The following is a 20,190-nucleotide window of genomic DNA, read 5'->3' on the forward strand; positions in this document are numbered from 1 at the left end:
GAAAAATTGTCGTGGGGTCATTCCAGAATTTGAGGACATGCAGGCTTCAAATTTCTTGAAAAATAAGCCTTAACTTTTCTGATTTTCTGCTACATATTCATCATTAACAGCCAAAAGGGCATTTGAAACGCCCGAAACATTACGTACCCAGAAAAATATTTTTTACACTGGCCCATCAAAGCTGTCAACTTGAGAAAAAAATGGTTTCTCACATCGTTCGATCCAGATTTTTTTCAATTAAAAAAAAATTTTTTTTTTTTTTTAAACTTTTGTCTTTTCTATTGTTTTTGACTGGTAATTTTAATAACACATGATAAAAATATAAGAAAACAGTGTGCAATTAAAAATTAGGTTCAAATATGAAGTCAAATTAGCATCACTCAATATGCTGCATCTGGCAAACTAAAATTCTCAGTGAAAATTTGAAATAATAAAATAGACACCAGCTTACAAAAATGTAAAGTCAATAATAAAAACAAATGAAATTAACAAATGAAGTTAAATTAGAAAGAAGAAAACCATGATAAAAGAATGGTTGAAAAAAAAAAAAAAATAGTGGAATGTGTCAAAATAATCAAATCACAATTTAGCGTCTCTTTGGGAAGTATATATACACTAAGAGTGTGACAATATCTCGATACAGCGATATATCGCGATATTTTGCAACCCGATGGGTTATCGATATGCTCCCGCCAAGAATCGATACTTTTATTTAACATATTGGCCATACAATGGAGTATGGATGCTGTAAACTGCTCAATGTTTGTTGAGCAATTCCTTGGCGGTCCACTAGGGGCGCTCGGGAGTGGCGGTGACGGTAAAGTGCGCACAAGTTGTCTAGAGAAGAAGAGGAAGCTCAAGTGGGTTGAAAAAATAAAAAAGCTCCGAGAGAACGGTTGAGGAAAAAATGAGAAAAATATTGCTACAAATCACACATGGGGACACGCTTTAGATTTTACACCAACAAGAAAGGAAGTAAGGTGAACAAGGACTTTGCTGTATGCAAGAATTGTCTAAGAAAAATAAGTTTCACTGGGAGCTGGTGACGTAGTGGACACTGGAGTTTGTGAGCTTTGCTTTCATCACTTCAGGTAAGAAAGTTTTGCAATGTAATTGACTTTTTAATTTACATGTATTATTTTGATGACATTTGGTGTTGAATGATATAAAATAAACCAGGACCCTAAACTGGATGAAAATGAATATCGAACAAGCCCACATGAATTTACCGATTTATTTGAGAACCAATTTCCATCTAGTTTACTACACAAATGATTGATACAATAAGCTATAAAAATGGTTTGAATAGGTTCCAAGATATATAAAGTGATGTGCATGATAATTAATGTAGCCTACATATTAAAAATAGGTAATTATTGAATTTTTAATTTCTATACATTCAATTCATATTTTTTTAAATTCAATACTTCCAACACAAAAAAATCAGGATTTCATCTCAAACGCTATGAAGTAGCTAATATTTTTTTTTTGTTGTTGTTGTTTTTAAGGTGAGGAAGACTGTGACTGAGCAAGTCTGACATCTTAAATGCTGAAGCAGATAGCGGAAGTGCTCAAACCAAGCAACAAAGGTCATATACGAAGAAAAGACCCACCAATTTTATCTATGCCCCACTCCAAGCTCAACTGCTGACACCCACGGCACTTTTTATTTATGTATTTTTTTTTAAGATTTAAAACTTTAAAGAAATTAAGGGTGCCATTCATCATGATCTCTCCAAGCGATATCAGTGGTCGTGGTTGGTTTCCTCTATATGTGCAGGGGCACAATTTGCAGTAGATTTATATTTTACAGCAATGTTGCACAGAAAAGGTGTCACTGTTTAATAAATGACTTAAACAGTATTTTTTCTATTTTTAAATATCTTCTTTTTTTTCTTCGTTTCAACAGTTGTAGAATGTCATGTATCCAATTTCTGACCAATATATCGATAATCGCTGTATCGTGATATAATCGTTATCGTGAGCCTTGTATCGCGAATCGTATCGTATCGTGAGGTGCCCTGAGGTTCCCACTCCTAATATACACATTAATAGAAATATTTAAAAATATGAATAACAAAGCGAGAAAAATAATAAATTCCCTGAACAAAGCATTTAATTTCTAAAAGTAGATTTGAGTATGTGCGCACCATGGCCACTGAGAGCTAGCACTTTGCAGAGAAGGGCTGCCATTGCTACACTACTGGAGACACTTTTATTTTTACCAGTCGATAGTTTTTATAGCTTGCTTTTGGCAAAGAGCATATAAAGTACATGTGAATGTTATATTTCGAGTATATAACAAGAAATATGGTGGCGTTTATGTGTTTCAATAAGACGACTCGATGCTAATTCCTATTAGCGGTTGAACATTAAGCTAGCTGGCACAATTGTAAAATGAAATATTCTTTATATTTTAATTCTCAGTGTGTGTAATTTTCCAGAGTTATGTGTGTTTAATATTGCAGTTGTGGTGTGTAATAAATGTCTTGAGTCGCTGGTTTTTATGAAAATATACCGTATTGGCGCGAATATAAGACGGCCCTGATTATAAGACGACCCCCTCTTTTTCAAGACTCAAGTTTCAAAAATGACCTTTTGAACACCAAATTAATTTTTATACAGAAAATAATTACAGTACATCTGAAAAAAATGATTATAACAATATATTTGAGAGAAAAAGCATGTTATTTTGCCTCATTCAAATCTTAATATCTGAACATTTAAATATGTAAACTAAAGTGCAACCACATTCGTAAATGAATGGCTTCTGGTTTTTGAAACCAATCTATTTTGATAAAACAACAGAATTGCAATAACTGCATTAACCATCAAAGTGAAGTCTAACTGTAACTGTAGTCATGAAACAAATCGGAATAAGGAAAAACATTGCAATAAAATAATGCAAACTGGTTAAACTAGTAGCCGAGATCTGTCATGAGAGAACATCGCTTCAATGATATCTGGCGTCATCTAGCGTCGTGAATGGGGAGAGTAGCTGAGATCTGTCATAAAAGAACATCGCTTCAATGATATCTGGCGTCATCTAGCATGAAAGTGAAGTCTAACTGTAACTGTAGTCTTGAAACAAATCTGAATAAGAAAAACATTGCAATAAAATCATGCAAACTGGTAAAACGAGAGAAGCTGAGATCTGTCATGACAGAACATCGCTTCAATAATATCTGGCGTCATCTAGCGTCGTGAATGGTTATAATGTCTAGACCGCGAATATAAGATGACACCCTCTTTTTCAATCTTATTTCAATGTAAAAAACACTGTCTTATATTCGGGCCAATCCGGTACTTGCCTGCATGTTTAGGCGTCCGACACCATAAACCATGTAGCAGGAAATTGAGCAGTGACAAATGTTCCCCATTACTTGGAACGCAAACAGTTATTTAAAAATTAATTATTACCGGTATATTTTTTTAGCGCTTTTTTGTCATCAATTCATCATAATCAACATGGTAAAGTCACAATTGTGGCATATTTACATTTACATGTTTTACTGTCCCTTTTTAAGGTAAATGAATAATTGTTTTTCCCCATACTTTTTTTTACCCCCCCAAAATAAAATCCAAATATTTGAAAACTATGAGGTCAACCAATGTCTCTAAACGATTCACTATCTAATTAGAGGTGCGACTGTGACAGTATATCGAAATGGTGATGTATCACGATACTTTGTATCCCAAAACATATTGTATGTGTAGTTAGCATGGATCGTAGCAGTGTTTAGTCGTGTCACTCATGTGACGTGCTGCGCGACCCCCCCGCCCCACACACATGCTTACACCCTGGCCGGTGAGTAAGCATGTGGCTACTCAAGGCTCCTTTTGTGAAACATGTGTCAGGTGCTGCTTGGTAAGTTTAGTTCCTGAGTGATCATCACACACTAAATGTAACTTGTATCATTAGCATTTAGCGTGGTGAGTGTTGTCTCAAATTCTTGGAAAAGTATTTTCATACAGTGTGTGACGTGTTTAATCAGCCCTTTAACACTGGACGTGTCTGTGGCGACGATGTTACGCATATCCCCTTTGAAGCCCCGTCACGCTGTAATTACGTCATCCACGTACCACAGGTTGGTCTCATTTCAAAGTGTGCAAGTTGAGGTCCACGCCCGTTTTTACTCGAAGTCAATTGACCAAAGTAAAATATAGGAGATAATGTCATTTGAGTTTTAGTTTTATTGCCCTCATAAATAAACATTAAAACACGGCATGGACGATGTGTTTATGTCCATGATTTTTTTTATCCTTTTTCAAAACTGAAAGCACCACGAAAAACTACATATCCCAGGAGCCATTGTGAGGTCACGAAGGATGGATGTAATGTGAAAATTTTTAATAAATTGCCAAGCGAGGCGCCACCTAAGGAGAGGGAGCGAGTGACGGCCGGTTTGATGTAGCGGAGCGACTTTGAAACGTGCTTCATGAATCGAAAACTAAATTTAGCAAAAGCTAATGCATTATTTCATCAACTCGAGGACAAGGATGGGCTAGATTTGTCGTAATTTTCTCCGAATGAGTCAGCGAGTGAGAAGTGACAGCAGTGCGCAAATGACAGACGAGTGGGCTCTGTGATATATTCTGCAACGCTGCCCTGTGTCCTATTCAAGGGGAAATGGAGTATGCCACTCAGTTTGCTAGATTGTATTTAAATACTTTTGATAAGGTGATGGGTGCAATACCTAACCTTACAAAGAGATATCCTCCAAACCCTTTTTGTGTTAGATTATACTGTATATATGTATACAGTATATAACCTGTTTTGACCATAGTATGTAGAAAGAACAAAAACGCCAATGACCATACCAGCTGTTTCTGTTGAATTATCAAATATAAAACTATTCAGTTTCATTATTTTCTGTTGAATGTTTATCCTAACAAGTTGATTAAATATTATCAAGCTTCCGAACGTTTCGTTGAGCATGTTTGGTTGTCAATGGGACATTAATGTTACAAATTTCGGAATTTTTTTTGTCTTTTTGGGTGCAAAATGTTGATTACAATTGGTCAGTGAAGAAAACAACAGTTTGGACATGAGGACAATGGTATCCTAAAAAAAAGGGACCCAACCATGCCATTGTGATAATTTTTTTCTTTGAAATATAAAGGCAACATTAAAGGCATGCAAATTTGGACAAAACAGGCCAAGGTGTTAAAGGGTTAATTGAAAATAATGTACTGTTATCCTTACGAGTGTGTATTATCATCACAAAGAATGTGATGCCCATGTACACTCTACTATTATGTGCTTGTCTGTCAATGTTCATTCAAAATTGTTGGAAACCTTTATTTATTCGTGGACTAAAACTTTTGAAGTTCACAAACGAAAACATTTGGAGGAATTGTCGACTACAACTAGACGAAGACGAACACATTTTGAAATGACTAAAATGCGACTAAGACTAATAAGTATTTATTACGGCAAAGATGACTGTAGAGATGTCCCAATCCGATATTTGGATCGGATCGGACGCTGATATGGGCAAAAAAATGCGCATCGGTATCGGATCGGCCGACACGGAAAAATTCCGATCCAGACTTCCGATCCAGTTTTTTTAAGCCCAGTTGGGGTTTTACAGCGCACCGACTTACAAAATCCATTCCAGTTTTTGCTTCGGTTTCCCTAAAATCCGGTCCGTATTTTACGGTACACCTTCAACACACGACATTACCGTCTCCCAATTTACCGAGAGACTATCGGTAAAAATGTCAGCTGTGTGGGATCATTTCACCTTAAAGGACGACAAAGAAGAAAAGGCAGAGTGCAACATATGCCACAATAAAGTCAAGCGTGGTGGTAAAGCTGTAAGAAGTTTTAATACAACCAACCTAATCAAGGATTTAGCGAAATACCACCACAAACAATATAAGGCGTATGTTGAGAAAACTGAAGACAAAAAGAAAGGTTCTACGCAACTAACACTGGCAGAAACTTTTGCTATGCGTGACAAACTGGCACCCGACAGTCCCAAAGCCCAGGTAATAACAAGAGTCATTGCCGAGGAGTTCATTCTGGATGACGAGCCATTATCTCTCGTGAGTAAAGACGCACCATCCAACACTTAAAACCACGGTACATCATGCCCAGCCGTCATTACATCCTTGAGTGATTCGGCCGTGGAAGATTCGAGAACGATTCACAAACATCCAAATTCCGATTATTGAAATATGTCAAGTATAGCGGAACTAATACACAGCGCGGTTTTCGGGCCGCAATGAGAAACGGGCCGCATTGCGTCCCGAGAGTAAACATCATTCTTGTCATAGGCGTGGGTAATGCCAATACTCAACTCAGGCTTTAGCTCAACTCATGCCGCTGGATAAAAAACACAAGAATACCTGACTGCTGCTGATAGCCGCTACAAACTACGCCAACATCGTTTTACTGTAGAAAATAGATATCATATGTATATATGACAACATTGTATGTATATATGCAACATTGAAGTATGGAAAACTAAACAGCCGCCATCTTAAAGCAGGAGACTTCCCTAGTAGGCTGTTGTGAACCTTCCACGTGGACCTAATTAACTTTTTATCTAAAATACTCCTTAATCGGCAAAATCTTGACTTGAATCTATCTTCAAAACAGTTTTAAAACTTTCACATGTCGAAAGTAGACAGAAGGGAAATTATGGAATAAGGGGAGCAATTTTAACAACTTTAACAGTTGATTTGCAAAATTAAATGAATTGAATGTAGTTTAAAGCTGCTGATACAGAATTGGGACTTGAGTGTTTTATTTACTGTTTTAAAATGTTAACTTGATACTGAAATAGTCGTTTATTTAAACCTGAGAGGCTTTTTATACAATTATTGTAAGTAATGCACGAAACATTAAAAGCATCTAATAGCTTGGGGGGGGGTTGTGGTGTGCTCAGATAGGCCGGTATCGGTATCGGCCAGTATCGGTATCGGATGGGAAGTGCAAAACAATACCGGTATCGGATCGGAAGTGCAAAAACCTGGATCGGGACATCCCTAGATGACTGACACCCATGAATTAAAATGTGAAGTGTGGGATGTCACATGTCATACCAGCGCAAGTTGCTCTTTCTTCAGAGCCTTTTTCCCTCGAAGGCGAGCTGCCTCCATCTGCTCAACTCTTTTCCTCTCGCCGTCCCTCTGGAAAATCTCGAGCTTCTTCATTGCCAGCTCCGCTCCATCATGTGCATTCGTCTATTTTGATAACTACACTTAGTGCAAAAATCCAAAACGCGGGATCAACAGTGAGCCTTTTACCTGCTTTGCATCTGTCCCTCGGTCCACTGTGGCTGCGGGCATGTGGAAACGTGTGGACGCAAAGGCACTGACGTCGGATTTCTTTCCCATGTGGGTTTTGTCATCATTAATAGCCTACTTGTGGGGGGAAAAAAATCATGTTTTTTGGGGTCCGATGGATTAGTGCGATAGGACAACTGACCAAAATCGGATTTGGAGCTGGCGTTGGGAGATGAGCCACTTTTGATGCTCTCTCCTTTTCCAGCTGTATTGCCTTCTTTCTGGCATTGATGGTTCTGGGGAGAAAATATATCTATTGGCATTGTAGTTAGATATTTTCGTTAAGAAGTTGAAAAACTGCTTACCGGTTTTGCGCCTCAATTTCTTTAAGCTTCTGTGATTTCAGTTCTTTGAGAGCTTCTCTGAAGCGTTCCTCTGCTTTGGCGTGATTCTCCGCATCCTTTTGGGCTATGGCAGCAACATCAGGCTCCTTTTCAGGTGAAATTTAAACACAAATGTCAGATAGATAGATATATACACACACACACACACAGTGGGGAGAACAAGTATTTGATACACTGCCGATTTTGCTGGTTTTCCCACTTGCAAAGCATGTAGAGGTCTGTAATTTGTATCACAAGTTCTCTTCAACTGTGAGGGACGGAATCTAATACAAAAAAACAGAAAATCCCGGTGTATGATTTTTAAATAATAAATTTGCATTTCATTGCATGAAATAAGTATTTGATACATCACAAAAATCAAACTTAATATTTGGTACAGAAACCTTTGTTTGCTATTACAGATACCAAACGTTTCCTGTAGTCCTTGACAAGGTTTGCACACACTGCAGCAGGGATTTTGGCCCACTCCTCCATGCAGATCTTCTCCAGAGCCTTCAGGTTTCGGGGCTGCTGCTGGGCAACACGGACCTTCCGTTTCTTCCATAGATTTTCTATCGGGTTCAGGTCTGGTGACTGGCTAGGCCACTCGAGGACCTTAAGATGCTTCTTACGGAGCCACTCTTTAGTTGCCTTGGCTGTGTGCTTTGGGTCGTTGTCATGCTGGAAGACCCAGCCACGGCCCATCTTCAGGGCTCTCACTGAAGGAAGGAGGTTGTCAGCCAAGATCTGGAGATACATAGCGCCATCCATCCTCCCCTCAATACGGTGCAGTCGTCCTGTACTCCTGGCAGAGAAGCAGCCCCAAAAAAATGATGTTTCCTCCTCCATGTTTCACGGTCGGGATGGTGTTCTTGGGGTTGTACTCATCCTTCTTTTTCCTCCAAACATGACGAGCCGAGTTTAGACCAAAAAGTTCAATTTTGGTCTCATCCGACCACATGACCTTCTCCCATTGCTCCTCTGGATCATCCAGATGGTCAGTGGCAAACCTCAGACGTGTCTGGACATGCACTGGCTTCAGCAGCGGGACCTTGCGTGCTTTGTAGGATTTTAATCCATGACGGCGTAATGTGTTTCTGATGGTTTTCTTCGAGACTGTGGTTCCAGCTCTCTTTAGGTCATTGACCAGGTCCTGCCGTGTAGTTCTGGGCTGATCCCTCACCTTCCTCATGATCAGTGATGCCCCACGAGGTAAGAGATCTTGCATGGAGCCCCAGAACGAGGCAGATTGACCGTCAACTTGAACTTCTTCCATTATCTAATAACCGCTCCAACAGTTGTTACCTTCTCACCAAGCTGCTTGCTTATTTTCATGTAGCCCATCCCAGCCTTGTGCAGGTCTATTATTTTATCCCTGATGTCCTTGCACAGCTCTTTGGTCTTGGCCATTGTGGAAAGGTTGGAGTTTGTTTGTTTCAGCATGTGAACAGGTGTCTTTTACACAGGTAACAAGTTCAAACAGGTGCAGTTACTTCCGGTAATGAGTGGAGAACAGGAGGGGTTCTTAAAAAAGAACTAAGAGCCGAAATATTTACTAGTTGGTAATGTATCAAATACTTATTTCATGCAGTTAAATACAAATTTATTATTTAAAAATTATACAATGTGATTTTCTGGATTTTTGTAGATTCCGTCCCTCACAGTTGAAGAGAACAAATTACAGACCTCTACATGGCTTGCAAGTGGAAAAACCAGCAAAATCGGCAGTGTATCAAATACTTGTTCTCCCCACTGTATACATGCATTAGTCCTGAACGATATTGTAAAAAACTTTTTGGGGGTTTTGCGATATAAAAAAATATATATATATAGGGATTTGCGATATATATAAAAAAAAAAAAAATATATATATATATATATATATATATATATATATATTTTTTAAAGACATTTTTACTAGATGACTTGAATAGCTGTTTGGAAAGACTTTGGATGACTCATGACCACAGTGTACAGTATTCAATCGTTTTTCGCGGTTAATAGGGACTTTTTCTCACTTTTACCCCCCAAAGTATGATTTAAAAAAAATAATAATAATAAATGCTTTTTAAGCACTTCAAATGTAATAATTATGATCAGTTTTAATCATAACTGTCCCACTGAATCATTTTTAAACAAGAATAAAGTACTGTAGGAGAAAAATGCTTGGCTTTATTAAATGCTTCTGTTTGCCTAACATGGCTGTGACTCTTGGAGTTACATGTAGAAATTACATACTCCTCATAATCATGTCTGGCGTTTATTTTATATGTCTCAAACGTCTCCACATTCTCCCCCCACAGACACACACATTCATTCCAGCCCACGCTTCCTTGCAGAAACTGTTTAACAAGTTAAACGATGATTGACAGATTGCTGCCCGGCTTCTTTGGCCAGATAAAAGCCATCGTTAACTTTAATAAGCAAGTGCCGCAGTGACGGAGAGCTGGGAAAGGGGGTGATAGAGGCTGTGCGAGCGAATGAAGCAGAACAAAGGTTTGTGGATTGGAATTTTTTTTTTTTTTTTTAAACTATTGCATGTCCTTGCGATGGGACTATCACGGATGCGCACATTAAACGATATATCGTTCAGGCTTAATATGTAGAGCGTTCTTTGGAAAGCTGAAAAACCACAAATTTATCCTTCCTAGGACAACTTAACATGGCCATCCTTCGTAGTTTATGCAGGAGCAGGACATTCCTGAATTTATATGCTTCGTTCTGCGCGGGTTCAAGCAGAAGCTTATTTGCATCTGTGTTGGAGCTGCACCGGAACGCAACACACTCCAGTCTCTTCACGAGTGTTCGCTGCACTGAGAGCAGCTAAAGTGCATTTTTATTTAAACATCTGATAAGCTACGTCACTGGCACAGACGAGTCATTTTCTGTTGTCAGCAAAATGGTTAAAAAGAGGGATTTGGTGAGTTTTAATTCAAGTGTTGCTTGCATTAGCATGTTAGCAGTTAACAGCTTACCAAGTTAGACCCGACAGTCGTCATTGCCGCTAATGTGATTTTTTTTCCTGCACTATATTTAAAAAAAAACAAAAAACTTTCATCTCATCAGTCACCAAAATTTTTGCTTTTTTATATGCATTTCTACTTGAGTTGTCCGATAAAAGGATTTCAAAATATCTGATAACATCGAAATCGGTTTTTCATTGTCAGTTTTGGACCAATATGCATGTTGCTTTTAAAGTTAATGTAGAAGCATTCTACCTTTGTACAAGGGCTGGTCACAGCTTAGCACAGCAGTTATTCTTACTGACCATTAGATGTCTCCAAACTAAGCGCGCGTTCACACTATTAAAAAAAAAAAAAAAAAAAAAAACGTGCAGGTACCATTTATTTTACATAAATATTGTGAACTATGAGGCTGGTCAGTATCGAAATTAGTGGCCGCCATATGTAAACCAAGAGCTTTATCCGTTTAAAATTTCTGTGAATAAATGCTTAAATCCCTGAATTCTTTATAGATGTGGACGTAAGAGTCAATTCTTAGTTAAAATTAAAAAAACGTAAATATTTCGAAGTATAATGCCAATGCTGTAGCGGCTAATTTCTCCCATTGTTTTTTTTCACGTTTCAAAATGCATGCATGGTACGAAAAATATAATTACCTTGAATCCTCGAACAAATCACTCCTGAGACAATCCTCCCTGTTTGTATGCGGTACAGCTATCATCCTTTTTCAACAGAAATCTGGCGTTACATCGCTGCATGTGACCGACTGCTAATAAATGAATCGGAATGTGGGACGGCCCCCTTCGGGAAAGCGTGACGCAGTGAACGGCGAATGTGTCACGTCTAGAGGTATGCGAAATTTCTGATTCTTATATTATTCGCGATTCGGCCGTGGAAGATTCCAGAACGATTCACAAACATCCAAATTCCGATTATTGAAATATGTCAAGTAAAGCGGAAGTAAAACACACTGAGCGCGCCGCGCGTCTTCGGGCGCAATGAGGAATGGAGCGAGAGTAGCTAAACATCATGCTTGTCATTACCCGGCCCCTTGGGTAATGCCAATGCTCAACTCACGGCTCTAGCTCAACTCATGCCGCGAGATAAAAAAAACAACAACAACATACCTGACTGCTGCCGAAAGCTGCTACAAAGTACATCAACAATACATAATGTTAAGGTAGATATCTTATTTATATAGTACTAGATGCATTGTAGACTCGGTGTCGAATGCAGCACATGTAGAGAAAGCTAGATGCGGGCGTTAGTAAACGGCCGCCATCTTAAAGCAGTAGATTTCCCTGCAAGGCTGTTGTCGCGAACCTTCCAAGCAAACCTAATTAACTTTTTATCTAAAATACTCCTAAATCGGTAAAATATTGACTTGAATCTATCTTTAAAATAGATTTAAAACTTTCACATGTCGAAAGTAGACAAAAGGGAAATTAGGGAATAACAGGAGCAATTTTAACAACTTTAACGGTTGATTGACAACATTAAATTAATTGAATGGAGTTTAAAGCTGCTGATACATAATGGGGATTTGAGTATTTTATTTACTGTTTTTAACGGTTAACTTGATACTGAAATAGTCGCTTATTTAAGCCTGCGAGGCTTTTTTTTTTTTTTTTTTTTTAAACAGTTTTTGTAACTAATGTACAAAACATTAGCAGCTAATAGCGGAAGGGCGGGTCATCAATAATCGATTTATAATCGAATCGTAGCCTCTGAATCGTAATCATAATCGAATCGTTAGGTGCCCAAAGATTCCCACCTCTAGTCACGTCTATACATTATGAAGTATATGACCATAGAAAACTAATGTGATGAACAATATGTCTTAGAATCACTGAATTATGATAATTGTTGTTATATAGAAAATTGTATTGTTGCTGGGAATAAGCTTGAGTTGGATGTTGCGACCCCCCCCACTAAATGCCACAAAGTGTCATCCTTTAGAATGTTGTGGAAAAGGCCACCCTAGTCACAACTAAGTCAAATCATGTAGTAGTTGACGTCTGCCCACTACCAGTAGCTATTACTATGGTCTTACATTTTCTTTGGCCATCCTCTGTCCTTGGCCGACCATCTGGAGGCTCTTTTCGAAGAGCATCTGTAAGGCGCGAAGTTTGTCACTCCTCTGTTGCTCCCATTGCTGCCGCAGCTCCTCTCCCAGCAGCTCCAACTCCCGTCGACGCCTCTGCTCCACATTCTGCCGGGTCTGCAGTGCAAAGTTTTTATGCTGCTCACGAACCTGAAAAGATGACGAGTTTCCAATTCACACAAAAATCTTCAGTACAAAACGCATTCTTTCCAGCTCAGGTATATGTACAGTAGTGATGTGACAAAATATCGAAATTGTGATACATCGTGATACTTTGTATCCCAAAAGGTTATCAATATGCTCCTGCCAAGAATCGAGATAACGTTTTAAAAAGGTGTCAATGTCTAAAAAAATAAAAATGAACCAACAAGTTGCTTCCACCATTATAGTGTCTCAGTTAACTCCAGTGTTTCCCACCAATGAACGAGACTGTGGCGGGCCGTCTCGTTTGCCCCCCCCACCGAAAAAAATAAAATAAAAAAATAAAGATAATAATCAGATGCGTCAGTCAGCCGATTACACAGCTGTAGCCCACTCCACTCTACTACCCGCGTGAGCAAGAGCGCGCGCGTGCGTGCACACACACAGACACACGCGCCAACAGGTCGCGCTCATAGACGGGACTACTAGCCTGGTACACCAGACTCATAGCTGTGCTATGCAGGCATGAAAATCTCTCATCTTTCGGCGAAATTCGCCGTTTTGAAGTCAAAAAGGGCGACCTACGTGAATTGCGTAGATCCGAGGAGAAATTCTTTTTGGGAGGTGGGGGGGTGGGGGGTCGGGAGGTTTTATTTAATTATTATTATTATCATCATGTGATTAACTTAGTACGTAAACTGAGCACTTAAGAACACAGTCAGCAAATCCTTCTATATGCTTCGCTGACGAGAACCAATCATCGGCCCAAGCTGCGTTCCATTATTCCAAACGCGCGCACTCCTTGCTGTACATGGAGTGCTCGGAGAGCCTTTGGTTGCATTGCAAAGCTGCGAAAACAGAAAGCAGGCCTTATCCACACCGGGGCAGACCAGAGCGCAGCATACACACTTGCCTGTATTTGCCAGCAGATTGAATTTGGTGAGTAATGGTTTCAATCGTTTTCACATTTTGCGATACAAAAAAGTTACTGCCATTCGTTGCAGCTTGCGTTGAACACTGCCAGAGCTAGCCAAATCTCCCATGAAAAAAAAATAGCTCCCATTAAATTGGCGTCAAGCTTGTGTATTTAGCGGTAATATAAACGAAGAAACACACTGTTGAGTCAAATTAATCGGCATGCTCTCGGATGGAGGGGGCGCCTCGCATCGCTCCCGTCGTCCGCCTGAGACGCGTTATTTTCGCCTGGGACTTGAGCTGACGGCCGGTCTCAGCACAACACCGGACCAACGAGTGGTGGGAATGACTCTTAGGTCTTAAAGCTTTTCAGAAATACAGGGATCCCTCGTTTTTCGCGGTTAATGGGGACCAGAACCCGCCGCAATAAGTGAAAACCGCGAAGTAGCGCCCCCCCCCCCCCCCCCCATTTTTTTGTGCGTGTTCAATGTATTTATTCAGATTTTACATTGGAAAAAAAGATCAAGCAATTCAAAATGTAAGAATTATGATGTTTTAAACATGTTACTGCCCCACCAAATTATTTTTAAACAAGAATAAAGTAGTAAGAAAATGCTTGGCTTTATTAAATGCTTCATAGTGAGTCTACTCAAACCCTCTCAGGCTTTGGTAAACGGTGATTGACACATGTGCAAAGTTTTTCTTTTTATTCTATTCTATTATTATATCTTTTATTTTCTTATTTGATTGAATAATAAAGACACAAATGTCCTAGCCAAAATGTGGCCCAAACGCAAAACAACATTACTTCAATGGAAAAATTTGTTTCAATCAAGAAAAATAGTTTTCAAATGCTTTTTTTGTCTCAAATTTATTTTTGCAATCAAAAACAATTTTTTTATTGAAATTACTTTTTGGGGATTAAAAGTATATACTGTATTTTGATTGAAGCAACTTTGTTTTTGATAGAAGTAACTTTGTTTTTTGATTGAATAATAAAAACACAAATCTACCTCCATCGTTATTGAGAGAGAAAGAAATTAAGAAAGCTTTAAAACTAAAAGCCACCAAAAAAGGAGTTAGATGAGGCTGCTAAAGGCAGTGGATACCTCATCAGCTAGGTGAATAGCAGACCTGGTAAGAACAAGTTTGCAAGGATAGTCGGGTATTATATACAATTATAAACACAATTACAATGCTATTTTTCTATAAGATTTTATGTCATTGCTTTATTAATCATTAGGTGCTAGAGTTGTTAAGTATGAATAATAATGAAATAATAGTTTTAAGAAAACTGTGCTGTTGGTGGCTCAGTGACGATCTGATGTGGTTTGTTCTCAGATGAACAAGTTGAGGAAGGAAGTTTTGATGCAGAGGTTGAAGGAAGAAAAGAGGCAGACTGACAGAAAGTGTTGATGACAGTTTTGATTTCTATTCACTGTTGCCCCCTCCCAATTAAAGTATGTCACAGTCGCAGGCAATTATTATCTAAAGCTGGTTAAAATTGAAGTTATGTTGTTTTAAGATGTATTAAATACTTGTTCATGTGCCCCTTTTGATCTACGAGCACCCGCCCCTCCACCGGTCTCTGCACGGCCCTGCTGAAACACAGTTTGGGTCGACAGAGCTCAATATTTTGTTGGGGTGTACAGTGTACTGGAACATATTTCCTCCACACCCTTCTCACCTTTTTAACCCCTGACCCATTTTCATGCCTGGCTATGAGAGTATGAGTCTGGCCACCATTAAGCAGAAAAAAATTTCCAGGGCGGAGCCAGCCACAGCAAATAGACAGCGGAGCGGGCCAATCAGCGACGGGCTGACGCGACGTCGGTTAAGCGACAAGAAACTAGCGAGAGACATTTCAACATATTCAACATGGCTAGCGCGAGACAGACTGTTGGTTTTAGCGACTCGATGTGTTTTTGGTCATGTAAAACCGAATTTACCGCGGATTGGAACATATTGCCGCTGAGTCTGGTGTACCAGGCTACAGGACTACTGTCTGCTGCATTCTGCTGCATTTGGCGCGATCCGGCGACACCGCATACAGCAATTTATATTATATTCAGTGGTCTCAAAATGCCCTAAAGAGATACACCAGGCCTGAAAATGTACACACACACCCTACCCCGAGGGTCAGAGACCCTCCCACCACAGTCTCCTAAAATCCTGTGGGAAACACTGAACTCTAAGGCTGCATTGACGGTGCTCGACGCCCAATCAATTTAGACTGGGAACGTTCGTTCATTCGAAACCAGGGCATTCACAGTCATTCTGTCCGATTTTCAGGGCACTTACAGGCCACTTACTGATCATTTTAGGGCATTTACAGGTGATTTTCTGTTGAGTTTGAGTCACTGCCTATTCATTTGGGTAATTCCCAGGTCACTTCTTGTTCTGTAACTCAAAATAAACAGGAAGAGACCCATAAAATACCCCAAAATCAACAGGAAGTAACTGAAAATCAACAGGTAAATGACCTTAAATGGCCCAAAATTACCCCATTGCCTGGCATTGGCTGCCACTACCGGCCATAGACGTTCAATCCGTTTGAAGTGGGAGGGATGGCAGCAAATGAACATTCGTTCATTCACTGCCACCCTCCCAAACATAAAAACATGTTAGCTAACTGTCAATTTTAGCTCATTAGTCATTGCTGGATAAAACACCACGTAGCAATGGTCCCTCATGTGCTCCAATACAGCAGGTATCATACATTTATTTTGAACACTGCAAAAACTCAAAATCCTATCAGGACTTACAGTTTAGACTAACTTAAAACTTAACTAGAACTTAAAAATGGCTTGACACAAATAGAAATTCAATTGAAACACGTGGGGAAAAAATCCTAACTTTTAAGTGATGTGTGTTATCAAGCGCAATGGCATTTTAGGTAAGATATATAATTTTTTTAAATTTTTTTTTATAAGATCTAAAAGTTTTTTGAGTGAAAGCAGTGAATTAGTCTTTTTTTTTTTTATTGTAGTTACATCTCAGATGCAATTGTTGGCCGTTTTCAACAATATACATCGAAAATAAAGACATTGATTGACTGAAAATGGTTCAAGATTAGATGAAATGTCTTGTTTTCTCATGTATATTTATAATTGCTCTTCACCTAAAAATATATTTGTTTTATCCGATTACTCGATTAATCGATAGAATTTTCAGTCGATTACTAAAATATTCGATAGCTGCAGCCCTACATAGCACATTGGTAGTTTAAAACATTACCGTAAACTGACAATATTTATGGTAATAATATGATTTGACAACTTCTCCAACTTACCAGAATCTAGGAGAAAACAAAACAGATGTGACTTTTCTTTTAAAGGCTGCTGTATAACTTGCTTGTTTCATCATGATGAATAAATGTTTCTTCCATGGTTTGATACGGTAAAATAAAAGTGGGGACTGAAGTCGGAAAACGGAAAAAGTGCATCGCTGTGGACTGTAACAAGAACTTTTGTTATTTGGGTTTGAGTTTCCAGAGGGACAGATATAGTTGACGGACACAGGAACTCTGTGTTGTGTTACGTTTGTCACGGTCCGAGTTGCCAAGTTGCAATAAACGTTGACTCAAATGAGTTCAAGAAACTAAATTTGCGCTTTATGAAGAGTGAAAAAAAGCAGAATTTAACACAGGCGAAATCATTCGACCAATCAGTGTGGAATTACCGAAACAAGTATTACCGAAACAAAATGGTGACGTCATGTACCTTAATGGTCCGCAACGGATCGCCGCATACGTTTTCTTCAACACAACATGGCCGTGTCAATAAAAAAGAAAAAATCTGTCTTGAGAGATATATATATAATATAAACAGTATATTTCTGTCTCCATCCATGTACCCGAGTACATTGCGCACCCATGATTTTACAAGTTGATTTTGGGAAAAAATGTGCGTGTTATATTCGGGAAATTACGGTAATTGTAACATGTATTTGTTACATGTTTTGATGCATTTTTATGCTTTAAGATTTATGTCTCAATTTGGGTATCTTAGAATGGATTAGGGCACTTACATGGAAAACACGACTCGAATTATGGAATTTTCAGTTACGAGACTACTTCCAGAACCAATTAATTTCGTAAGTAGAGGTACCACTGTATAGCATTCAAAGTATATACTAGATAGTCGGTAAATGAGTACAGTGATCCCTCGCCACTTCATGCTTCGAACTTCGTGGTTATAGTCTATCGCAGATTTTTTTTCAGTCAAAAAATAATATACATACATGCATAAAAAATTAAAATAATGGAGAATATATGGTGTAAAATCTGCCCGTTCCGTAACATAAGGCAAGGACAGCCCGCCCAACTTATATTCCACCACTCTGATTGGCTTGCCAGCATCACTCGGGAATATCGCAAGCTAATTGGCCGAGATGTTTAACCTTGCTGCTATCGAAGGAAAAGAGCTCCAAAGCGTCCTCCACCTGCTCAATCCTCTAGCAAACCCAAGAAGAAAAGAAAAATGATGACTGTGCACGAGAAAGTTAAATTATTGGCCATGCTTAAAGTTGGCCACAGCTATGTGTCTGTTGCATGCCATTACAGACTAAACGAATCAACCGTTCGTTACATACAAAAAGACGAGGCAAAAATCCGAAAGACCGCCTCAACGTAGTTTTCCAGGGACACTAAGCGAGTCGTGACACCTCACAACAAGACGATTGTAAAAATGGAAAATGCACTAGCATTGTGGATATCGGACTGTCGGGAAAAGAAGGTGAGTCTCGACACAAACATGATTGGGGCAAAAGCCAAAGTGCTGTATGATAGCCTCATTCCTGAAGGAGAGTTGAATGAAGGTGGCAGTGATGCCGACTATGACAAAGATGAACCACAGCCTAGTACAAGAGAAGAAAACTGTGGTTTTGTTGCCAGCAAGGGCTGGTTCAAAAATTCAAAAAGAGGTTTGGACCTCGCAGCGTTACGTTGCATGGGGAGGCCTTCTCGCCGCACCATGACGCAGCTGTTCGTTACATTGAGGACCAATTTCCCAAATTGAAGAGGGTGGCTATCTCCCGAAGCAGGTGTTTTACATGGACGAGACTGGCCTTTTTTGTAAGAGGATGCCATCCAGAAAAATAACGGCCACAACTCCCCATCACGATGTTCCTTGTGCGCAGGACACCTCCTGCAGAAGCTTCTCAATAAATCATCTTTATCTTCATATCCATTGTTCTGGAATTTTTTTCTTCATTCATAAAATTTATCAAGATCATCAATGTGGTGAGTAAATTTTATTCATCTAATGCATCTTAATGTATAATAATATTGCGTTTACGTTTCAAACTTGTGTACTGTATACACAAAAATATATATATATGAATAATGTAATATACATAAAATTAAATTCTGTATCCAAGCAGCTGAACAGGACAGGTTTTTTTTGGGGGGGGGGGGGGGGGGGGCGCTACTTCGCGGTTTTTCCCCCATCGCGGTGGGTTTTGGTCCCCATTAACCGCGAAAAACGAGGGATCACTGTATATGATTAAAAACGCCCATTAGTGGCAAAAGAAGTCCAATTCATCGTCGATTATTTTCTGTCAGAACTTGCCAGTCAATTGGACGTCTTTTTCCGTGAATGGCACCCAAAGGGTTCATTACTATTTGTTTGTATTTTGGGAATTGTTAAAATGAGAACACCACCAAATTAAGACTTTGGGGGGCTTACAATCATCCAAAAGTAAACATCTGGCTCTCTTGGCATTCACAAGACTATTTGGAAGGGTGTCGAATAAGAGAAAAAAAAACGATGCGAATTTTAACTGTGCTAACCAAATGAAAACATATGACGTCAAACAAAGCGTACAGTCTAAACGCCAAAAAATGATTTTCCTTTCCTATTTACCTGTTGTATTCGCAGTTTTCGCCTCCTTTCCCTTTCTTCTCGTAGTAAAAGCGCCTCTTCGTTGGGGCTTGGTCTTAGATTTCCCACCCGTCTCGCCATCGTCCCTCAGCGTAAACATTTCTCTGTGACAATGTCCGAACTGGCTGCAGCTCTGCTAAGTTAGCAGAGCTTGTTAAAACGACGGGTCGCAAGCGCTCCGTCACTCAACCGAAGTTCGACAAGAGAATAAAACATTTTGTGGCCAAACGCCACCTTTAAAAATACTCAATGCAAACCAAAAAGACATTTCCATGCATTTAAATCTGCGCAATCTCCGTAAATCTTCGAATTGCTAATACGTAATATCCGGTAGTTTAAAATTCCCGCCACTTTACCGCGCATTGTGGAATCGCTTAATTTTAGATTTAAAACTTTTTCTGTTTTTTTTTTTTTTTTTTTTTTTTGCTACTGTTTCACCAATTGACATGTTATCACATCATTAATATATATATATTTTTAAATAAAAATATATTTGGTATTTTTGTATCTTTGGCACATTCAGTGCTACTTTTCACCACAGATGGCGATATTTCCCCAGGTAAGGG

The 20,190-nt window shown here is 39.1% G+C and overlaps 1 protein-coding gene across 3 annotated transcripts in view; it reads right to left on the reverse strand.

Moving 5' to 3' along the window:
• LOC130917736 (centrosomal protein of 295 kDa-like) overlaps positions 1 to 19,933 on the reverse strand; it is a 41,581-nt gene extending 21,648 nt beyond the window's left edge. For all 3 annotated transcript variants that reach the window (XM_057839400.1, XM_057839398.1, XM_057839397.1), the window contains exons 1-6: positions 19,607 to 19,933; positions 12,636 to 12,836; positions 7,602 to 7,726; positions 7,439 to 7,532; positions 7,258 to 7,371; positions 7,054 to 7,194 (exon numbers count right to left, since the gene is read on the reverse strand). In XM_057839400.1, the coding sequence (XP_057695383.1) occupies positions 7,054 to 7,194; positions 7,258 to 7,371; positions 7,439 to 7,532; positions 7,602 to 7,726; positions 12,636 to 12,836; positions 19,607 to 19,705 (774 nt within the window). In that variant the 5' untranslated portion in view covers positions 19,706 to 19,933. The remainder of the gene's footprint in view (positions 1 to 7,053; positions 7,195 to 7,257; positions 7,372 to 7,438; positions 7,533 to 7,601; positions 7,727 to 12,635; positions 12,837 to 19,606) is intronic.
• Between the last annotated feature and the right edge of the window lie 257 nt (positions 19,934 to 20,190).

This window comes from Corythoichthys intestinalis, chromosome 6 (genome assembly GCF_030265065.1).
Source record: "Corythoichthys intestinalis isolate RoL2023-P3 chromosome 6, ASM3026506v1, whole genome shotgun sequence".
Classification (NCBI taxonomy): domain Eukaryota; kingdom Metazoa; phylum Chordata; class Actinopteri; order Syngnathiformes; family Syngnathidae; genus Corythoichthys; species Corythoichthys intestinalis.